This window comes from Eurosta solidaginis, chromosome 4 (assembly GCF_040869045.1).
Source record: "Eurosta solidaginis isolate ZX-2024a chromosome 4, ASM4086904v1, whole genome shotgun sequence".
Taxonomy (NCBI): domain Eukaryota; kingdom Metazoa; phylum Arthropoda; class Insecta; order Diptera; family Tephritidae; genus Eurosta; species Eurosta solidaginis.
Window position 1 is genome coordinate 22,503,235 of NC_090322.1, and position 18,483 is coordinate 22,521,717.

Here is an 18,483-nt window from a genome sequence, read left to right on the forward strand (position 1 = left end):
TATGGTTTTCGCTATCCGTTGTGGATCCCTCGGGGTCATTTCGGAACTTTTTCGGAGCTTTTTCTGGACTATGTCGGGATAATTTAGGAACCCTTCCAGGATGGTTTTTGAGATCCGTCCGGGAGCCCGTCAGGGTAATTTCGGAACTTTTTCGGGACTATTTCGGGATCAATTTGGTACCCTTCAGGGATCATTTCTGTGTGGTTCTCTGTATAAGTCTAGAATCGTGTCGTTGTCATTTCAGGTTTTTTTGGGACTACTTCGGGAACTTTTGGAGACACTTACGGGGCGTTTCTGGATGGTTTTCGGGATCCGTCCGCGATAGCGTCGGGGTCATTTCGTGGCTTTTTCTGGATAATTTCGTTATCATTTTGGGATCCTATCAGGTTATCAGCTCATAAAGTTCTTTTTTTTACTCAATTACAAAAATAAAATGCATTAGACAGAAAAAAAATTTTTAAACATATAACTTTATAAGCAGGCTAACGTGAATAGCCCACATATTTCATTATCTCCTTGCGGACGGGGCCGCGGGTAAAGGCTAGTTAATTATAAATTGGCCATAGTCGTACCATATCCATGTCCAATGGAGATGATTGTCATCGATTAATGGTGTCATACCCTTAAACATCATTCGTAAAAATTAGGAAACTACAAACATATTCCACAAACAATGTCTCTTAGTCAAAACGTATCCAAAATAATAAATAAAATATAAAAAAAAGTTAAAAAATTCACCAACTCAAATATTTTTAGGTTAGGGATATGGCGAAAAACCAAAAACCAATTAATTGGCTATGGTATGGTTATGGCTTTAGCGTTATGGTATGGCACCATTATATGCCAACCTAATAAAACCGCACTGCGTTTTTTTATCGCACGCAAACCGGCGTTTCTTGCTCTAACCCAAATAAGCATGCGTTGCGACAATGTAAAGCATGTGTGCAAACGTCAAATCTAAATGTCACGCAGAACAAAAATTGGAAATCGAGTTAGGTTTTCACGCAGCAAATTCAATTTGGGTTGCTCTCATACAAGTTGTATGTGCATGAGACACTTTTGACAGAAAATGACTTGCGTGCGTTTATATTAGGTTGGCATGTTAATCGATTACATTGAGCGTCATCCAGTGAGTTGTACAACTCCAGCTCACGCTCAATTCTCACGGGAATGCTCTGGATCATTGAGTGACTGTAGGAGCAGATGTTGTGAAATTTTCGCACACGTGAAATGTGATAGGCAGATGTCGCCGCTGTTTTTCATTTAACTCATACGGCGAAAGGCTAAGCAGCGACATCTATTTCTGAAAAAGTAGGATTATTAAAGGCTGCGTTGCCAAACTAAAAAGAAGTAATTCACAAATTATCTGGCTCACAAATTGAACCAGAGTTATATCTGGATTTATCTGGCTCAAATCGTTGTTGTTGCATTTACATGCAAAATTATTTATCTGGCTCAGGATTTTGCCACCGGACGACAGCAAATATATGGTTGACTATCGCGTTATAACTATGTCGACTTTGCCAGGCCCTTTAGACATCATCCCGTCATTGCATGTAAATGCAACAACAACGATTTGAGCCAGATATATTTAGATAAAAGTCTGGTTCAATCTATGAACCAGGTTTGTTAATTTCTTGTCCTTTGTTTGGCAAAACTCCCTACTTTTTCAAAAATAGATGTCGCTGCCTCTTACCGATATGTGTTAGATGAAACACAACAGCGACACCTGCCTATCACAACCCATGTGTACAAAATTTCACTGCGATCACTGGGCTATTGTGCCGTAGTTATTGTTGTTGTAGCGATAAGGACACTGCCTTCATCTCCTTCACAGCACCTCAACCAAGCCGACTTCTTTGAAGAGCACAAAACTTAGCCCGACGTCTTAAGATTGGGTGCGTTTTAATTGCGTGCTTTTAATTCGATGTAAAAAAAAATAATAATTTTAGCAAGTACTATTATAAATCAATATTTAAGTATTATATTTACTAGAAGGCTTTGGGTGCTTCCACAGGAAAACAGCAATTAGGCAAGGATCTTGCTGTAATCCTGGTTGTGGTTCTTGCATGTGTTTGTTGTCCTTAGTTGTCCGATATGCCGCTTTACAGTGAAGGTGTGTATAATAAAATTCAAAAATGTATAAACAGATACAAAAATGTATAAAAAGAATTGTGTGACGCTGATAGGAGTATACCATTTGAGTTTTCTTCCAATGTTGTAAATGACAAGTGATCAGACATGATCTCATACTGTATATATATTTCTCCATGCTTTTCTTACAAATATCTGCTGACGTGTTTCAAAATCCTTTAGGGGCAACTTTAACCGGTTATACTGCAATTTTACCTGTTATTATATTTAATATTTACATAAATACTTAATTGTAACTTGTTTAACACTAAAACAAAAATTAGCATTTTTTTTTACAAAATAAAACTGTATTTTTTCCATAGTGCATTATATTTATTGTATGCTTAAATTAAAATAGATCTTTTCATTCAATTTTCAATGTATACATATTTAGCCAGCACTATGCCAATCCATGCACGTGCTTCAACTTACATATATTCATATATTCACACCGTCTTATTCGTAAAAAAAAGTTAATAAAGCTTTTTAGTTACATTTCCTTCCGTACTTCCAATTATAAGAGCTTTCTATACCTATTATATTTTTTATGAATAAGGGCAGAGTGTTTAACATTTGTTCCATAATGTCGATTGGCTTAAATTTTATTATATATATATATCAAAAATATAGATATTTCATTCAAAACTAAAAATGTCCAAATGTACAACTTTCTTAAGTTTCTCATTTTCTAAAAAAAATTTTTTCACCTCTATAAAATCGCCGAATATCGGTGCCTGACAACCCATGCTCAAGGTGAATATAAACAGCTCACCAGTCCTCCATACATCTCTTTGTGAACGTAGAGCTGCGGTGAGTTTTGGAATCTCCGCAAAGCCAAAACAGACTGTCTGAATTCTTTTGCACGTTCACGCGCTGCTCTGAAGTGAGCAAATTTCCAAAAAAAAAAAATCTCGGACTCAATTTGAAATTTGCATTGGTAAATACGAAAATTAGATTGGCACATGCGGTGGCATTGTGTACGCACACATTTGTTGTTATTTTTGAAGCGATAAGGACACCTACCGAGGTTTTGGAGACTGTTACCCGTGTTGATAGTACGTTCCGGTAACAAGCTCCATCTCGTAAAAGATTTAATATGACCACATTGAGCCTTCTAGGCCTCAACGCCCTCCACTCTCTAGTTCCATGATGAATTTGGGGTCGCCAGAGCATCATCTGATATAGAAACAGGATTCGCCACGGGTAAGTGAGGTTGACAATTGGAGAAGCTATAAACTGCGCTGGCAACCCTTTGGAAGAGCTACGTAACCCCTGAATCGCTACAACAGCAAATAATTCTTTATCGTTTGGTGTATCAATTGTTGCGAAAAGCGTAGTAATATCAAAGATATTGGCCAATAGAAAATAAGTTCGCAAGGAGGTATATGGTAGAGATATACGCCGCCGATTAGGGTCGTTTTTCGCACGCGGCGCCCGGCGCGTTACTATATTTTCTACTCGTTTAAGACTGTTTAGGCCATTTATTGTTCAAGTCGAAAATTGGTCGGATATGGTCGAAAGTGGTATCAACGGATGCGCATCACTGCCAGTTATAAGAAACTAATTGCGAAATTTAACTCTTTCTAACTGTTCAAAAGTTATTTAAAAAAACAGGCGTTTTCTATGTCAGCTTAACGGACTTTGCATCACCCAATTCACCAAGTTATTAAAACAATAAACTAAAAGAAACGTTATATAATAAATTTATATGATCACTTTGCATATTTTTTCCAAAAATGAATTCAAATAAAATAACCCAAGGCGTTTCAAATTGTTTTCAAATTGCCCTCAAGTTGTTAAAAAAAGCAAAAAAAGTGCCGATTTTTTTTTTAATTTTATATTGCGATTGGCTTAAAGAATAAGCCGAGTCAGTGATGCAAAATCCTTTACTAGGTTGTATGTATGTATGTATGTATTTATTTGAAAAACGTATGTACGTATGAGAAGGTTTTGAAAAATTATTTGGGCTTACATTCAAAAATCTGTTGTTTATTTGCGAAACTATACAATACCGTCTGAAATGTTAATTTAAATTTTAACACTTCATCCTTCAACACCCAAGTCTCCCGGTTTGACAAAGTTGGCGGCCCTATGCAAAACTAGTCCTTTGGAGTTAATCACATTGGTTATAGCCTATCAACCAAGTTTAAATATCACCTACACGTTACGGCTCCTTTTACAAATGTGAATACGTAGGCACATATATGTATTTACCAGGTGAGGCTTTATCCTTCGCAAGAACACTCAAAGTGGTGAAGCAAAAGCTTTCCCGAGACAGTCGAACTACTGACCGTGTGTGCTACTACCCTAACGTAGTGGACAGTCGAACTAGTCATAAGGCCGGAAAACAGCAGTAAATATCTTTCAACTTAAAATCGGTCGACTTTCATTCTAAAATATTGTTTTGATTTAACGAAGACTATTGAAATCAATGATGTGAACACAACGTCTACAAACTTTGGTCTACATTTTAAAAATTTTATCCAGGGTCCTTGTAAAATTTTAATTATGTAGATGCGCCGAGGATTAAACGATTTTCACCCATTAAGCAATGACGGCATCTTTGGCCGAACTCCCTAACGTTTCAACGACAAAAGCATCGGTTGGAAAGTCTTCGGAGCTACACCTAGAGCTTCTAGGAAAATGACGTCGACGAAGGTATGAGTTCGAAGTCGCAATCCTATAGCTTCTGTGCTGGCATATGGTGTGAGGGTCAGGAGGCCTGGTGGTCGGTATTGCTACTGTTCCCACATCGGGAATTGTAGCTCTTAAAAACAGCCGAAAAAACTGGAGGCGCCCTGTGCCACGAGAGTCATGAGTATTAATAGACCATTAATAGCAACCGTAAGTCACCTTTGTGCGTGGCCGCCAAGGAGCCACAAATGATTTAAAGAAATTGTGTTCGCGACGATTATTATGAGTTAACCATAGGTGAAACTACGCTTTGCACGGGATATGCAGACAAAAGTGTGGCTAATTCCAAAGACCGGGGCTAGGTTCGAAGCCTCTCTGGAGCAAGTGAACGAGGGACAATCCCTCCGCAAGGAGCTACTCCTGAAAATTTTTGAACAGTCTGCGAGATCTTGAGGCAAAAACCTCGGATCTTTCCGAAATGGCCAACACGTTGATTTCCTTAAATACATACAAACAAAGCCTTTCCTAAATACTATTTTTTTAAATCGAAAAGTCAAGCTTTTTAAAGTACGAACACCGGCGTACGCCGGCGCGCCGCCCATGCCGCCGCCGCCGATAGTGATCGGGGTAAACATCTAGTATATGGAGGGCTTTACTTGTTAACTGTGGTATAAACGAGGAGAATAAGAACACGCGTGAAGCAATTTTGGATCAATTGAGCTATGGCGTGCCCATGTCTGCTTTAGAACTCGCCAAATTAACGAAAATAAACAAGCAAAAAGAATCCTATAGCAGGCTTATAAATTAAGTAATTCAAGAGTATGTTCTTAGCTCTTAAGCTTACATGCTTCGTTTTTACTGGGACTCTTCTGTCGATGACTGGCCAGTTTCCTTTTTAGAAAATTTTTGCTTTAATTTTGCTTCTTCTTCCTTTAAGGCTTTCATATTTCGCTCACGTGTTTCTGCATCATCGTTTTTATGTGTGATAAAGTGAAAACGTAGCTCGGAAGCCGAAGGAAAAGCTAACGGGCAAAACTCACATCTATATACATTATCACCCAGATGAGTACGTAAATGTTGGAACAATGTATTGGGTCTAGTAAAGGCACGTTTGCAGTATTTACATTTGAATGGTTTTTCACCGGTATGAGTACGCACATGACGCCGTAAACTTGCGGCGCGAGTGAAGCTTTTTAATAGTGGCAGAATGAAAAGTTTAAGTAAATTAAGATCTGCAGTACTTTAAGACGAGGCTTTTATGACAACTTACCGCTTTTCACAGTGATCACATTTATGTAGCTTCTCATCATGGATTAATTTATGTTTTTTTAAGTCTGATTTGATAATGCTTTTACCACAAATATCGCATAGTTGTCGCTCGACCCCTTCGTGGATTGCTTTATGTCTAGACATATTGTAACTAGAACGAAACTTTAGCGGACAATGGGGACACTGGTAGCGCTTATTTTTTTCGTCGTGGCTGAGAATATGCAATTTGAGGTTGCTGTGTAGTATATTTAGAAAAGAAATTAATAATTCATATATAAGTAGGCTTCTGCATGTATGTGTGTTTAATGTTTATTAAAACTTATGATAACATGATACATTGCACAGTACCTTCGAAAGGAATTGGAAACTTAATTTTTCACAATTACTTTACAAGGAATGGCAAAACTTCTTTCGAATTTTCCATTCCATTCTATTCTTTTAAGTTATTGAAAAACTAAAGGTTAATTTGTGTATAAAAACTTATTGGAGTTGATGTGCGTGACTTTTGATTATTTTATCAGATTTTGCTTGTCAGTGATAACTGAAGGCATTTAGAAAAAACAAGGATTATCAAAACAATTTCCTCTTGATTTTCCCAGCTTCGTAGGCGCGGCCTCTTTTCTCCGCTGTCAAAGGCTAGAAGCAATATGACTACAGAACACTTTTAATCTTTACATTGACAAGAACATTACTCGCAGTCAGAATAAGTAGTTGCCAAATTTCATTACGATACCTTTATTTTAATTTAAGTTATTGCAATTGTGAGCATGACTCTTATGACGTACATATAGGCTTTGAATGGATGGATGAAAAATGCTCACTTTCAGATAGCGCAACACTTCTGTCTTTTTCTATTTACTTCACCTGGTAAAACCACTTTGGAGTTTTTTTTTTTTTCGGCATACTGCATAACTGAATCGGTAAAAAAGTAGCAAAATAGTACCAAAAATTGTCCCTCCCCTCTACTTTACAGAGTTCTTGACCAGATTATGATTTATGATTTATTGCATGATGACCCTCACTAACGAAGTTATGCCAGTTTTAAAAAACCGTACTATATGAAGGTCAATGTGAAAAGAAAATGTTTTTGGTTCTCTTGTAAAATTTGTAATTTGTTGGTTAAACATGAAAAATAAGTACTTGGCCTGATGTACCTCCGAGGGAATTAGGCTGAGCTTCTCTTCCAATTTGCGTCATGCTCCTTTTTAATTTTCACTACAAATTGGATGGACGAGACGTACAGGTTTTATGCCGACTCCGAACGGCATCTGCAGGCAGATGAGTTTTCACTGCAAGAATTTACATGGTAGAAATACACTCGGAACGTTTGCAAAATCACTTCCGAGGGACGACCCTCGATAGAAAATTTGTTTTTTCTTATTGAAAAATTTTTAATTTTGATTTTCCTTTCCCCGAAAGTTGAACCCAGCACCCTCGGTGGAATAGGCGGAGCAGACTGCCACCACACCACGGCTGTCGGTTAGAGCTTTTGTGTATAAACGTGATGCAACATATACAAGTTTGTATTTACCATTGTGTCGAGAAGGACTTCCCACACTCTGAACAAGAGTAAGGCCGCTCGCCTGTATGCGTACGTTCATGTCTCCTTAGCGCTGCAGGCACTCTAAAACCTGCAAATTAATGTTGAATAGGTTCCATACCATTATCACCAAACTTTGTTATAATAACTTACTTTTGTTGCAGGATTCACAAGCATGTTGCTTCTTTTTTATCTTTGATTTATCTGTGGAATCTTGTTTTGTTAATTCACAAGAATTGTTATTCTTCGTACAATTCGCTTCCTCATCGTCTTCTAAGCTCTGATCTTGTAGCATTTTTTCTTTAGAACTGCGATTATCATCTTCTTGAACTTGTTCAATATTGATTTCATGACTCTTCAAATTTTTTTCAAAACAGTCAAGGTCTTCCAACGAATGTTCGCATAAATTTGACTTTTGATTGGACGAGCTGTGGTAAGTGATATTCATAAATCCATGGATAAGTAAACATTTTAATGCGAATCATACTTCTTACCTGTTTATCTGAAGCTGGTCGGGCTCTATAGTCAATGCTTCATTTTTCACGGATATTGTTGAATGTATTGTATCAAAATCGCCATACTCGATGTTGGCCTCATCTTCATCAATGGGCTCACTTTTAATAACATTTTCACCATCGCTACATTCACTTATGACTTCATCATTTTCAATAGGTTCATTTTTAACAAATTCGCTGAAATTAGGTCGTGAATCCTTACAGTGAACCATTAGTTGCTCAAGGGTTTGTAAATGGTCGACGGAATCTAATTGTGCTGCCGGTTCAGTTACATGATCCATGGCTTCAAGAAGTGGTTGTTGTATTGAAGGATGTTGTAAATTTTTGATAGTGCTGCTGATAAAGTTCTTTAACGGATATAAGTTAGTGCCTTTTTTTTCTACATCACGTTCCATTGCTGCCTCTATCATTAAAATGCTTGGATCAATACGCTTCTGAGAAACCAGTTCGCATATCCGTGCTTCGGATTGGACACACATTTGTTGAAACTGATATGCACTAAGCAATTGCTCAAGGCATTTGCCACAAATTTTCTTTGGCAGCTCGTCGTTTAGCTGCCCTCCCGCTAATTGTGGCACTGTCTTGGTTAACAATTCTAAGATTCGCAAAGCTCCACATTTCTCAACTCTGTGGAAGATTGATTGCCAAGGTTTAGTAGAGGGCGAATTAACGTCATCCATGCACGTCCGACACATCCAATCAAGATACTGGTCAGTTGAATTCATTTTAGGCGTCTGATTTTTTGTAGTTACTTTCCATTCACTGCTATATACATATATCTTTTGTATATACATAAATTATGGTATAAGCAAAGAGTATATATTAATAAGAGACGTCAGCATCATAGTAAATTTGTTTTTTTTTTTGGTTTAAAACTTTGTTGGCCAGAGAGTATGTCCCCACACGCCAGGTATTTTCTCTTGTTTGGTAAATCTGCGCTTTGATTAACTACACGAAAATGTAGAATTACGCTTAAATTTGCTAATTTGTGACTTTTCTCACTTGTTGTCTAGGTATTTTTCGGAAAATTCTGCTCATTGTAAATTTTACCAAGTAGCGCAACTAACCGCTGATCGGTGAAAATTCGCACATTCACATGCACAGTTCTCGACTCAGTTTCAAAAAAAAACTTTAGATTATTTAATTCAAATTTTAAAGTGAGATAATCCTTACAAATTTATGTATACAGAATATATATGGCGTTTTTGTTGTTATTAAAACAATAGTTTTATTTATATTAAAGCTTTTATCTTTTTTTTTTTTTAACTTTGAAAAATCTCCGAACACCATTCCTTCATTATATGACATTCGACTGCCTAGTCCACTGCTTTCCACTCTATTCGCAACATAATCTCCCTGCAAAAACGCTCCACGTCATTTCACTAGTCATTTGACCGTCATTGTGCGTTCACGCCCCTTCTCTACAAGACGGTGGTAACCAGTTCACTCACACATTCAAAGCTTTTTTCGCTCTCCACTAACACATCGACGTTTCATGCTGTCATCGAAATGACAGTTCATTAATTATTCCGGAAAACATTGAAACGCAAAAAAAAATATATTCACGTAACATTGGATTGGCAACACTGAAAGTGTAAAGACGCGTGGTTTGAACAAATTTTTTACAAAAGTTAAATTTTTTAATTGAAGTGGAGAATAATAAAAATTAAACAATACAAACATTAATTCTACTTAATTAAAAGTTAATCTTATTGGATAAAAAGATAAAACTACAAAAAATAAGAATATACTAACTACTAAGTGAACCTAACCTCAAAATGGATGTAGACGCCGAGGAGCCTGAGGGCTCCTGGGTACAACAATATAAAGACAGAAATAAAAAACCGAAAATTGATAAAAACATTAAACCGGAGTTGAGAAATGAGGAAAACAATACATTGTTCAATCAACAAACAAATTCTCGAAAACAAGCAAAACAAAATAAACCAGAAGATATTGCGGATAAAAATACCATTCAAGTAACAAATACTCAGCAAAATACAACAAAAAGGAATGAAAACGAGGATATAAATCTTAATAATAAACCGGCAGGAAATATGACAACAAATGAATATCTATACTATGACAAAGATCACAAAGGTCCATTTGTGGTATATATTGACAAAAAACAAAATGGAACTGAAAGAAATTCAATTAATGCAGTAACCGTAGCCAACCTTCTTAAAATCCTTAACTATGAAGAAGTGGAAGAGGTAAGCAAAGTAGGTTTTGGTAGAAAAAAAACTATATGTAAAAATGCAGAAACAGCAAATAAAATTTGTAATGATAACACAATTAAAAATAAAGGTTATGAACCGAAAATACTACACCATTGCCTTTCAAAAACGGGTATCATTTTTGATATTCCAACGGAAATGACAATGGAAGAACTTCACAAAGACATTATTACAACAATTCCTATAATGAAAATGATTAGAATCGAAAGAAAAGATAAGGACGACAAAGAAAAAAGAATACCAACAAGACGTGTAAAAATCTTTTTTAAAGGACAAACACTACCGAAAGAAATAATTTATGCACATACAAAAATAATGGTAAAACCATTCATTACCATAACACAATGTTACAAATGCTTCAGGTATAACCATTTCGCACAGAATTGCAAAGAAAGGGTTGAACGATGCAAAAAATGTTACCAGGTACATCTTGTGGAAGAACAGTGCAAAACAATAATGTGTATTAATTGCAATTTTCAACACCCACCAACAGCAAAAGACTGCCCAGCACGAGTAAAAGCATACATAATCAAAAGAACAATAACATTAGACAACAGTTCATACAAAGATGCACATAAAAAAGTAACCAACATTTTAGGTAACAGATTTGAATTACTAGACAACTTTGAAAAAAATTTCCCGCAACTACAGAAGAAGGAAGTAAACAAACAAAATGCTCAGAACGATACCACAGAATACATCCACAAAATGGTGCCATATGTGAAGGTAGTTAAAAACATTAACAAAAACAGACAAAGAGAACAACAAAACGCAATCAACACAATGAATGAATGGCGAGAGGCCATAAAACCAATAACGACGGAAGGCACTATAAACACAAATAAAATTAAAGACACACAAGAAGTCTTTAATAAAATAAGTGTAGAAATAACAAAACATTTAGCATCAAATGTAAACGAGAGACTAAATCACAATACTACGGAATTACTGAACAATATTCGTATTGCTATTAATAAAATTAACAATATTTTTGACACAACACTAATGTCCCAGGACCCTAATGGCTGATCAGATTAAGATCTTACAATTTAACATCCAAAGCTTGAAAAAACAAGGAAACAAAGAAATACTGGAAATTTATCTTTTAAATAATAAAATAGATATAGCCATTTTAGCCGAAACATGGCTAACTAATAATATTGATTCAAATATAAATAATTATAACTTTGCTTTTGCGAATAGACAAGATGGATATGGAGGCGTAGGAATTTACATTAGGAAAAATATTAAATTTACATTGTTTAAGATACCAAGTTCAATTGAAAACATAGGAATTACAACCATCAATCTTAAAAAGAATATAAACATAATAAGCGTATATTCGCCACCTAACGTTCCAACTCAAGAATTTAAAATTGAAATGGAGAAAATATTTATTTTTTCAAAGAAATTTAACAACTTGACATTAATAGGAGGTGACCTCAACGCCAGAGCAGCAATGTGGGACTCGGAAATAACTAACAATAAAGGAAATATACTGGAAAATTTAGTCATGGACAACGGATTTCAAACACTAAATACAGGAGAACATACATTTGAGATGAATAATTCATCATCAGCAATAGATGTCACATTTATAAATCAGAATATCAGAAATACTTGGAAAACAACACATCAACTCACAAATAGTCATCATAAACCAATAATAATAACCCTATTCGAAGAATTATTAAAACCGCAAAAATCCAAAAAAATTATTTTGAGCAAAGTACTAAAAGAAATAAATACATTGACAATAGGAAATAGTTTGGAAGAATTTAATAATGCGATCAAAAACACCATAAAAAACAACACAATCAAGATAAACCATAAAAACAAATATATACCAAAAAAATGGTGGACTCAAGAAACAGAAAAATTGTTCAGACTAAGAAATACAGCTCAGAAGAAATTTAATCAATATAAAACATTACAAAACAGCGAAGCACTAATTGTGGCGAGGAAAAAATTCATAGAACAAGTTAAAGAACAAAAGAAGAAAAATTTTAACGAACTCATAGATGAAATTTCGAAAGGAGACACTAATTCAATGTGGAATAAAATAAAAAACCTCAAAAAGTATAAATGTGAAAAAATATTAACAACTGTTGGAATAATGAAGAGTCAAAAAAGTATCTAACATTTATTGCAAGGGATCCGGATAGAAATGTTATGGTCAATAACATAAACAGAACTGACATACCATTAAAGGAAATGAATGTGGACAATTTCTTCAAATTCCTATACAGCAGAAAGATTAATTCAGCGAATGGTCCTGACCAAATTTCATATCGTATGATACTAGAACTACAAGAATCAGAAAAGAGAAAATTATTCAATATAATTGAGAATATCTGGCAGGAAGGGTTGATACCACAAGCGTGGAGAGAAATCAAAATCATACCGATTCCTAAAGAAAAAAACACAACAGATATTTACAAATACAGACCAATATGTCTATTGTCAGTGATGGCTAAAATAATAGAAGGCATAATAAAAATCCATATTGATAATCAAATTGAAGAACATAAACTATTACCAGAAAAATCATATGGATTTAGGAAGAATCGATCTACAGCAAATTGTATAAATGACCTTATAAATACAGTAGCATATTATAAAGAAAACAAATACCAAGTAATGGCAACATGTATTGATGTGGAAAAAGCATACGACTCGGTAGACATAGAAATTCTTGAAAACAAACTTAACGAAACACAGATTAATAGCAAAGTAATAAGATGGATAACATCATTTTTAAAACAACGTACACTGACCTTAGATAAACAAAAAATTACAACAACAAATGGACTTGCCCAAGGAAGTGGATTAAGTCCAACTTTGTTTTATCTATATACAGCACACATTCATCAGATAATTAATGAAAAATGTAAGCTATTCCAATTCGCAGATGACTTCTTCTTAGTATGCGTTAACAAAAATAAAGACACCACCCAACAATTACTGGAAATAAAAATACAAGAATTTATTAATGAATGTGATACAATCAAATTAAAAATAAATATTAATAAAACCAAAACCATATTTTTCAATCAGAAAAATTCACAAATAAATATACAAATAAATGGCACGTCAATTGAACAGGTAACAAATATCAAATATTTAGGAAGATATATAAGTACAAATAATGCTTGTATGCAACACATAAACAAGATAGTTGACAAAACTAATAGAACATGCCAATTTTTAAATATTTTGAGCGGCTGTAAATTCGGTATAGCACCTCCAAAGGCTTTACAGCTGTATAAAGCTTTCGCGAGAGCTAAAATGGACTATGCGGCTTCCACTTTTGCCAATATCCCAAAGATGGCTTTACAAAAATTAACAATATGTAATAATAACAATCTTAGACGTTGTTTGGGTCTAATAAGATCCACACCAACACATGTTATATACCATATGGCTGCGGAGATGCCAACGATTTACAGGCTGGAGTTGGCAACAGCGAAGGAAATTATAAAATGTATAGCATATAACTTACCAATGAAAAAGACAATAATCACAGATAAATTAAGTAATAATACCAGCTATTACAAAATATACCAAAAATACAAACTAATTTTTTACAATATTGCAACAATCAATACAAAGAAACATTCATCAAAGAAAATAATTAGAGATGACAATTTTTTCAAAAAACGGCAAAAAATAAAGAATGTGACAAAAGTATTATAAATACAATTTTCAAGGAAAAAATACAAATATTAGAATCACAAAAATTTGAATTAATATTTACGGATGGATCAATAAAAGACAATATAATGGGAGCTGCATTTATTCATGAAAAAACTAACACTATCAAATCGTTCTATAGCAATAAAAAAGTGGCATCGATGACAGCAGAATTAATAGCAATACAAAAAGCGGTGGAATTCGCCATAGTACAAAATTTTAATAAAATAGCAATACTAACAGACAGCCTAAGTAGCATTTTTGCTTTAAAAAATGAAGAAAGTAACAATCACATAGTACAAGAAATCTTTGAAATAATTAATTCATCAAATCTAGAAAGAATAGAAATACATCATATCCCGGCCCACAAAAACATTAAACCAAATGAGAAAGCAGATGAAGCTGCAAAAAATGCAAACCAGAATGGAGAAAGAATCAGAGTACCATGGACCATCAAAGATGCGACAAAAGAAATTGAAAATAAAATAAGGAAAGAATGGGAGACTGAATACAAAGGAAAAATATCAAATAAAGGTAAAGATTACGGACAAATATACCCAGAACTAATTAAAAAACCATGGTTCAACAAGAAAAATTCTAAATTCGAACCCAAGGAAATAAAAGTAATCAATAGAATTTTAACCAATCACACATTTTGCAAAGATACATTAAACAAAATGCAAATATATGATGACAATAATTGTGAAATTTGCAACACAATAGAAAATACGAATCACATCTTATTCCACTGCAACAAATATGCAACAATTAGAAGTAAATACCCATTATTACAAAATCATTCAAATTTAATCGATATACAGAAAAAATATAGTGACAAAATGCTGGCCAAATAATTCGAATTTCATTCGACCTTCATCCGGTATTTTATATACGCGCAATGAAGTAACTTAAACAACAAAAAAAAAAAAAAAATATATTTGTTTACAACGAAAAATATCTTGTGCTTTTAGTTGTGACATGTGGCGGAAATTAAAAATTTTGTTGCAGAGAACACCTTTTTGCGTTGGCGGCCTTCGCCCAAAATAACATTAAGTTAATTTTAGGGTAATAGTCTAGTTGAGGGGTCGACTGCTAATACGCGACGCAAAAATTCGAGAGTGGTACCCAGAGACGCGTTTCGGTCCCAGGATCTCGAATCCGGTGGCGAAAACTTCTCGAGATATTTCGGTTTCGGAAGGAACCGCGGTCATTTTTCAAGTTTTCGTTAAAATCTTTTGAACGAGTTAAGAATTTTCTTTCCACCTTCGGATTATTATTGTCGAGGTAAATACGCGTCTTTTGTCACCTCTCTCGATATTTTACCTGGGTTACGCCTCAGGGCTCAGAGCCACGTAGTCACACATAACTCGTAGAATACTTGACAAACTTAAGTTGATTTGAGAACTGTCACATTAGTTGCGGGCTCTAAAGGTCGAAGATAATGTGTAGGTCTTACAACCTTAGGCTAACAAAGTTGCTTCTATCATTAAAAAGAGAGGGCTGTAGACTCATTAGGGGATTTTGACTGGGCACTGCCGTCTGACATCACATTCCTTTAACTTAGGCTTGGTCAGTGATAGCAGATGTAGGAAGTACGGGTTGGAGGAGGAAACGATCGTGCTCCTGCCCTGCGCTTATCAGGATTCAGCTATTAGGAGTGATACATAAGTTCTGGGTTTTATAAGGCTATTCAGTTTGGTCATTAAATAAACTTCTAGTAACACTACGGACCCATTCAGTCTATGTGAGTTATTCACGGACCGCCCAGTTCAACCTAGCGTTAGTTGTCTCATAAGTTCTTTTTTAGTGAATTCTACATGGCTACTCAACACAAAGAATAATTTACTTGGTATTTCATTACCAAATATATATGGATACTTGTAGCAGACTGAAGTTGATTTGCGAACTTTCACATAAGTTCTGTTGATAATTTTATACGACAGCATGACACCGCTAATACGCGTCCAAAAATATCGAGAGAGGTGTCCAATGACGCGTATTGAAGGGCGAATTAATGGTGACTTATAACCATAAAGCCATAACCAGATAAAACAGCTGATCGAACCTACCATGTGGAAATCAATGTAATCGATTAATGGTGCCATACCATCACGCTAACGCCATAGACAACCAATTGGTTTTGGTTTCTCGCCATATCCATAACCTAAAAATATTTGAGTTGGTGAATTTAATAACTTTTTTTAGATTTTCTTCATTGTTCTGGATACGTTATGACTAAGATACTTATTTTTTGTGGAATATGTTTGTAATTTTTTGCGTTTTCATCATTTTTATGAAATTTTCACGATTTTTAGGTTAACGCACTATTAATCGATCACATTGAGATGGTTATGGATATGGGTATGGTTACGACTATGGCGTTAGGGTTAAGGAAGTTTAATTTGGCTTTGACATCGACAACAATAATCTGAGGGCGGAAAAAAAATGTAGCTCGTTCAAAAAATATTTACGAAAAACCGTAAAGCAGGGGTGGGATTCATAGTATTTTTGCGCAGAACACCTTTCTACATTGGTGGCTTTCGGCCGCGCTTATAAAAAACTAACTTGGTTGGGTCCAACAACGGTTTGGAAACCAAAACTATACCCGAGCAAAACACCTAAGCGATCCTAGATCCAAAACACTTCTTTTGATACCCCTCTTGATGTTTTTGGACATGTATTAATAGTGCCATGCTGTCGTTAGAATTACTGTTCCGTTTAATGACTTTTGCATGTAATTGTTTACTCAACACATGGAATTACTTTACATGGTATTTTATTACCAAATATGCTGCAAAATTAAAAGTGTACATACCTAAAGCTGGAAAAATATCATCTTCATCTGTAAACGTACATGGCAGGTATTGTGTAGAATATAAGCATATCTATCGTACCATTAACGAACATCATTATTTGCATGTGCATACGGGAGTAAGTACGGGAATAAGAGTAAATGTCTTAATAAAAGGGAATGAAAGTGGAACCCATTCCTTTATTTTGCTCGGAATGTCAGAATAAAAACAAAAAGAAAAAAATGGAGTCTTGCAAACAACTTATTACTTGTAGGACGCTCACAAATCGCTTTTAAATGATGTAAATACCTCATTTTTCGCTGTGTATGATAGTCACGGGGGAGACGAAGTGGCAACGTATTTCGCGGGTATGTTATCACAATTTTCCAAAACCACAATCCCCATATTAACGTGACAGACGCTAGTGTTGGGAACTATCGAATGAATTCAACTATCGATAGTTAGTTACTGAATGATTTTAACTATCGAACGAATTTTTTCATTCATTCATTCATTCATTTAATTTGTTCTTTAGCTTGCCAGAAGCCAAAAGAACAATTTCTGGATTGTTTTAGTTACCCCTCGGGGTAGCCTCTACGGGCTTGAAAAGATTAGTGTAGTCCAACAATGTTTCCCATTCTGATGAATTGAGGAAATCAGGTGCATTTGGTAAAGAAGTTATTATGGCAGAGAGTGGTTCTTTTACCAAGCATATGCGCTCCATCATTATAAGGGTGGAATTCCACCGGGTAGGGACATCTTGTTTTAACCTCAGTTCAGTAACGCCCATTTGCTTTTGCATATTTTTTAATTTTTCCGTCGCTTGAGAACTATGGTTAAAGTAAGTGACTATGGCACGACACTTGTTTATGAGCACAGTAACTTGTGGAACAGCTTTGACGGCATCAATTACACATAAATTTAATGTATGCGCTACACATGGGAGGTGGTGCTTCTGTAGCATTTCAATTATATCCTTTTTAATATTAGCCCCGTTATCACTTACTACAGTAAATATTTTGTCAAAAACGGACCACTCATCAAATATTAACTTCAATTCTGTAGTTATATTTTGGGAGGTATGATTTCCTAAGATTTCCTTTGTTGATAAAACTGCAGAAATCATTTTGTTATCCCGAACGAAATGACTAGTAACTGACAAAAAAGATTTTTGACTATCAGAAGTCCACATATCAGTTGTAACTGAAATATGTGTTACAATGTTGAGCAAGTCATGCAGTTTCTTTCTTACTTCATTGTATTTAAAAGGTAGCATTGTATTTGATAAAACTTTTCTGTTTGGCAAGGAATATAATGGCTGAAGCTTTTTTGTATATTCTACAAATCCTAAATTGTCAACGATGGAAAGCGGCTGCAAGTCTTTTGTTATCATCTTTAAAAGAGATTCATCAATATTATTTTTTTCTTGCTCTGAGAGCTCAGAACGTGTGCTGGTAACAAATAATTTTGTTTGAACAGTCCTTCTCAAACATCCACTATTGGAAATGTCTTCGGTAGGTACTGTTAACGAACTGCGCGCTGCACTCCCTGCAGTAGTTGACGAAAGAGAAGTGGAACTACGTTCCTCTTCTGAAATTACTGGCGCTATTTCTCCTGAAGTTAGATTCCTATGTTCTGAGGAAGACGGATGCTTACGGCGTAGATGGTCA

At 35.0% G+C, this 18,483-nt stretch overlaps 1 protein-coding gene across 1 annotated transcript in view; it reads right to left on the minus strand.

The window, feature by feature from the left end:
* LOC137248430 (zinc finger protein 91-like) overlaps positions 1-18,483 on the minus strand; it is a 92,134-nt gene that overhangs the window by 55,663 nt on the left and 17,988 nt on the right. Inside the window, exons 2-6 of the mRNA XM_067779368.1 lie at positions 8,071-8,888; positions 7,730-8,004; positions 7,568-7,667; positions 6,038-6,271; positions 5,626-5,956 (exon numbers count right to left, since the gene is read on the minus strand). Coding sequence (XP_067635469.1) covers positions 5,626-5,956; positions 6,038-6,271; positions 7,568-7,667; positions 7,730-8,004; positions 8,071-8,888 — 1,758 coding nt within the window. The remainder of the gene's footprint in view (positions 1-5,625; positions 5,957-6,037; positions 6,272-7,567; positions 7,668-7,729; positions 8,005-8,070; positions 8,889-18,483) is intronic.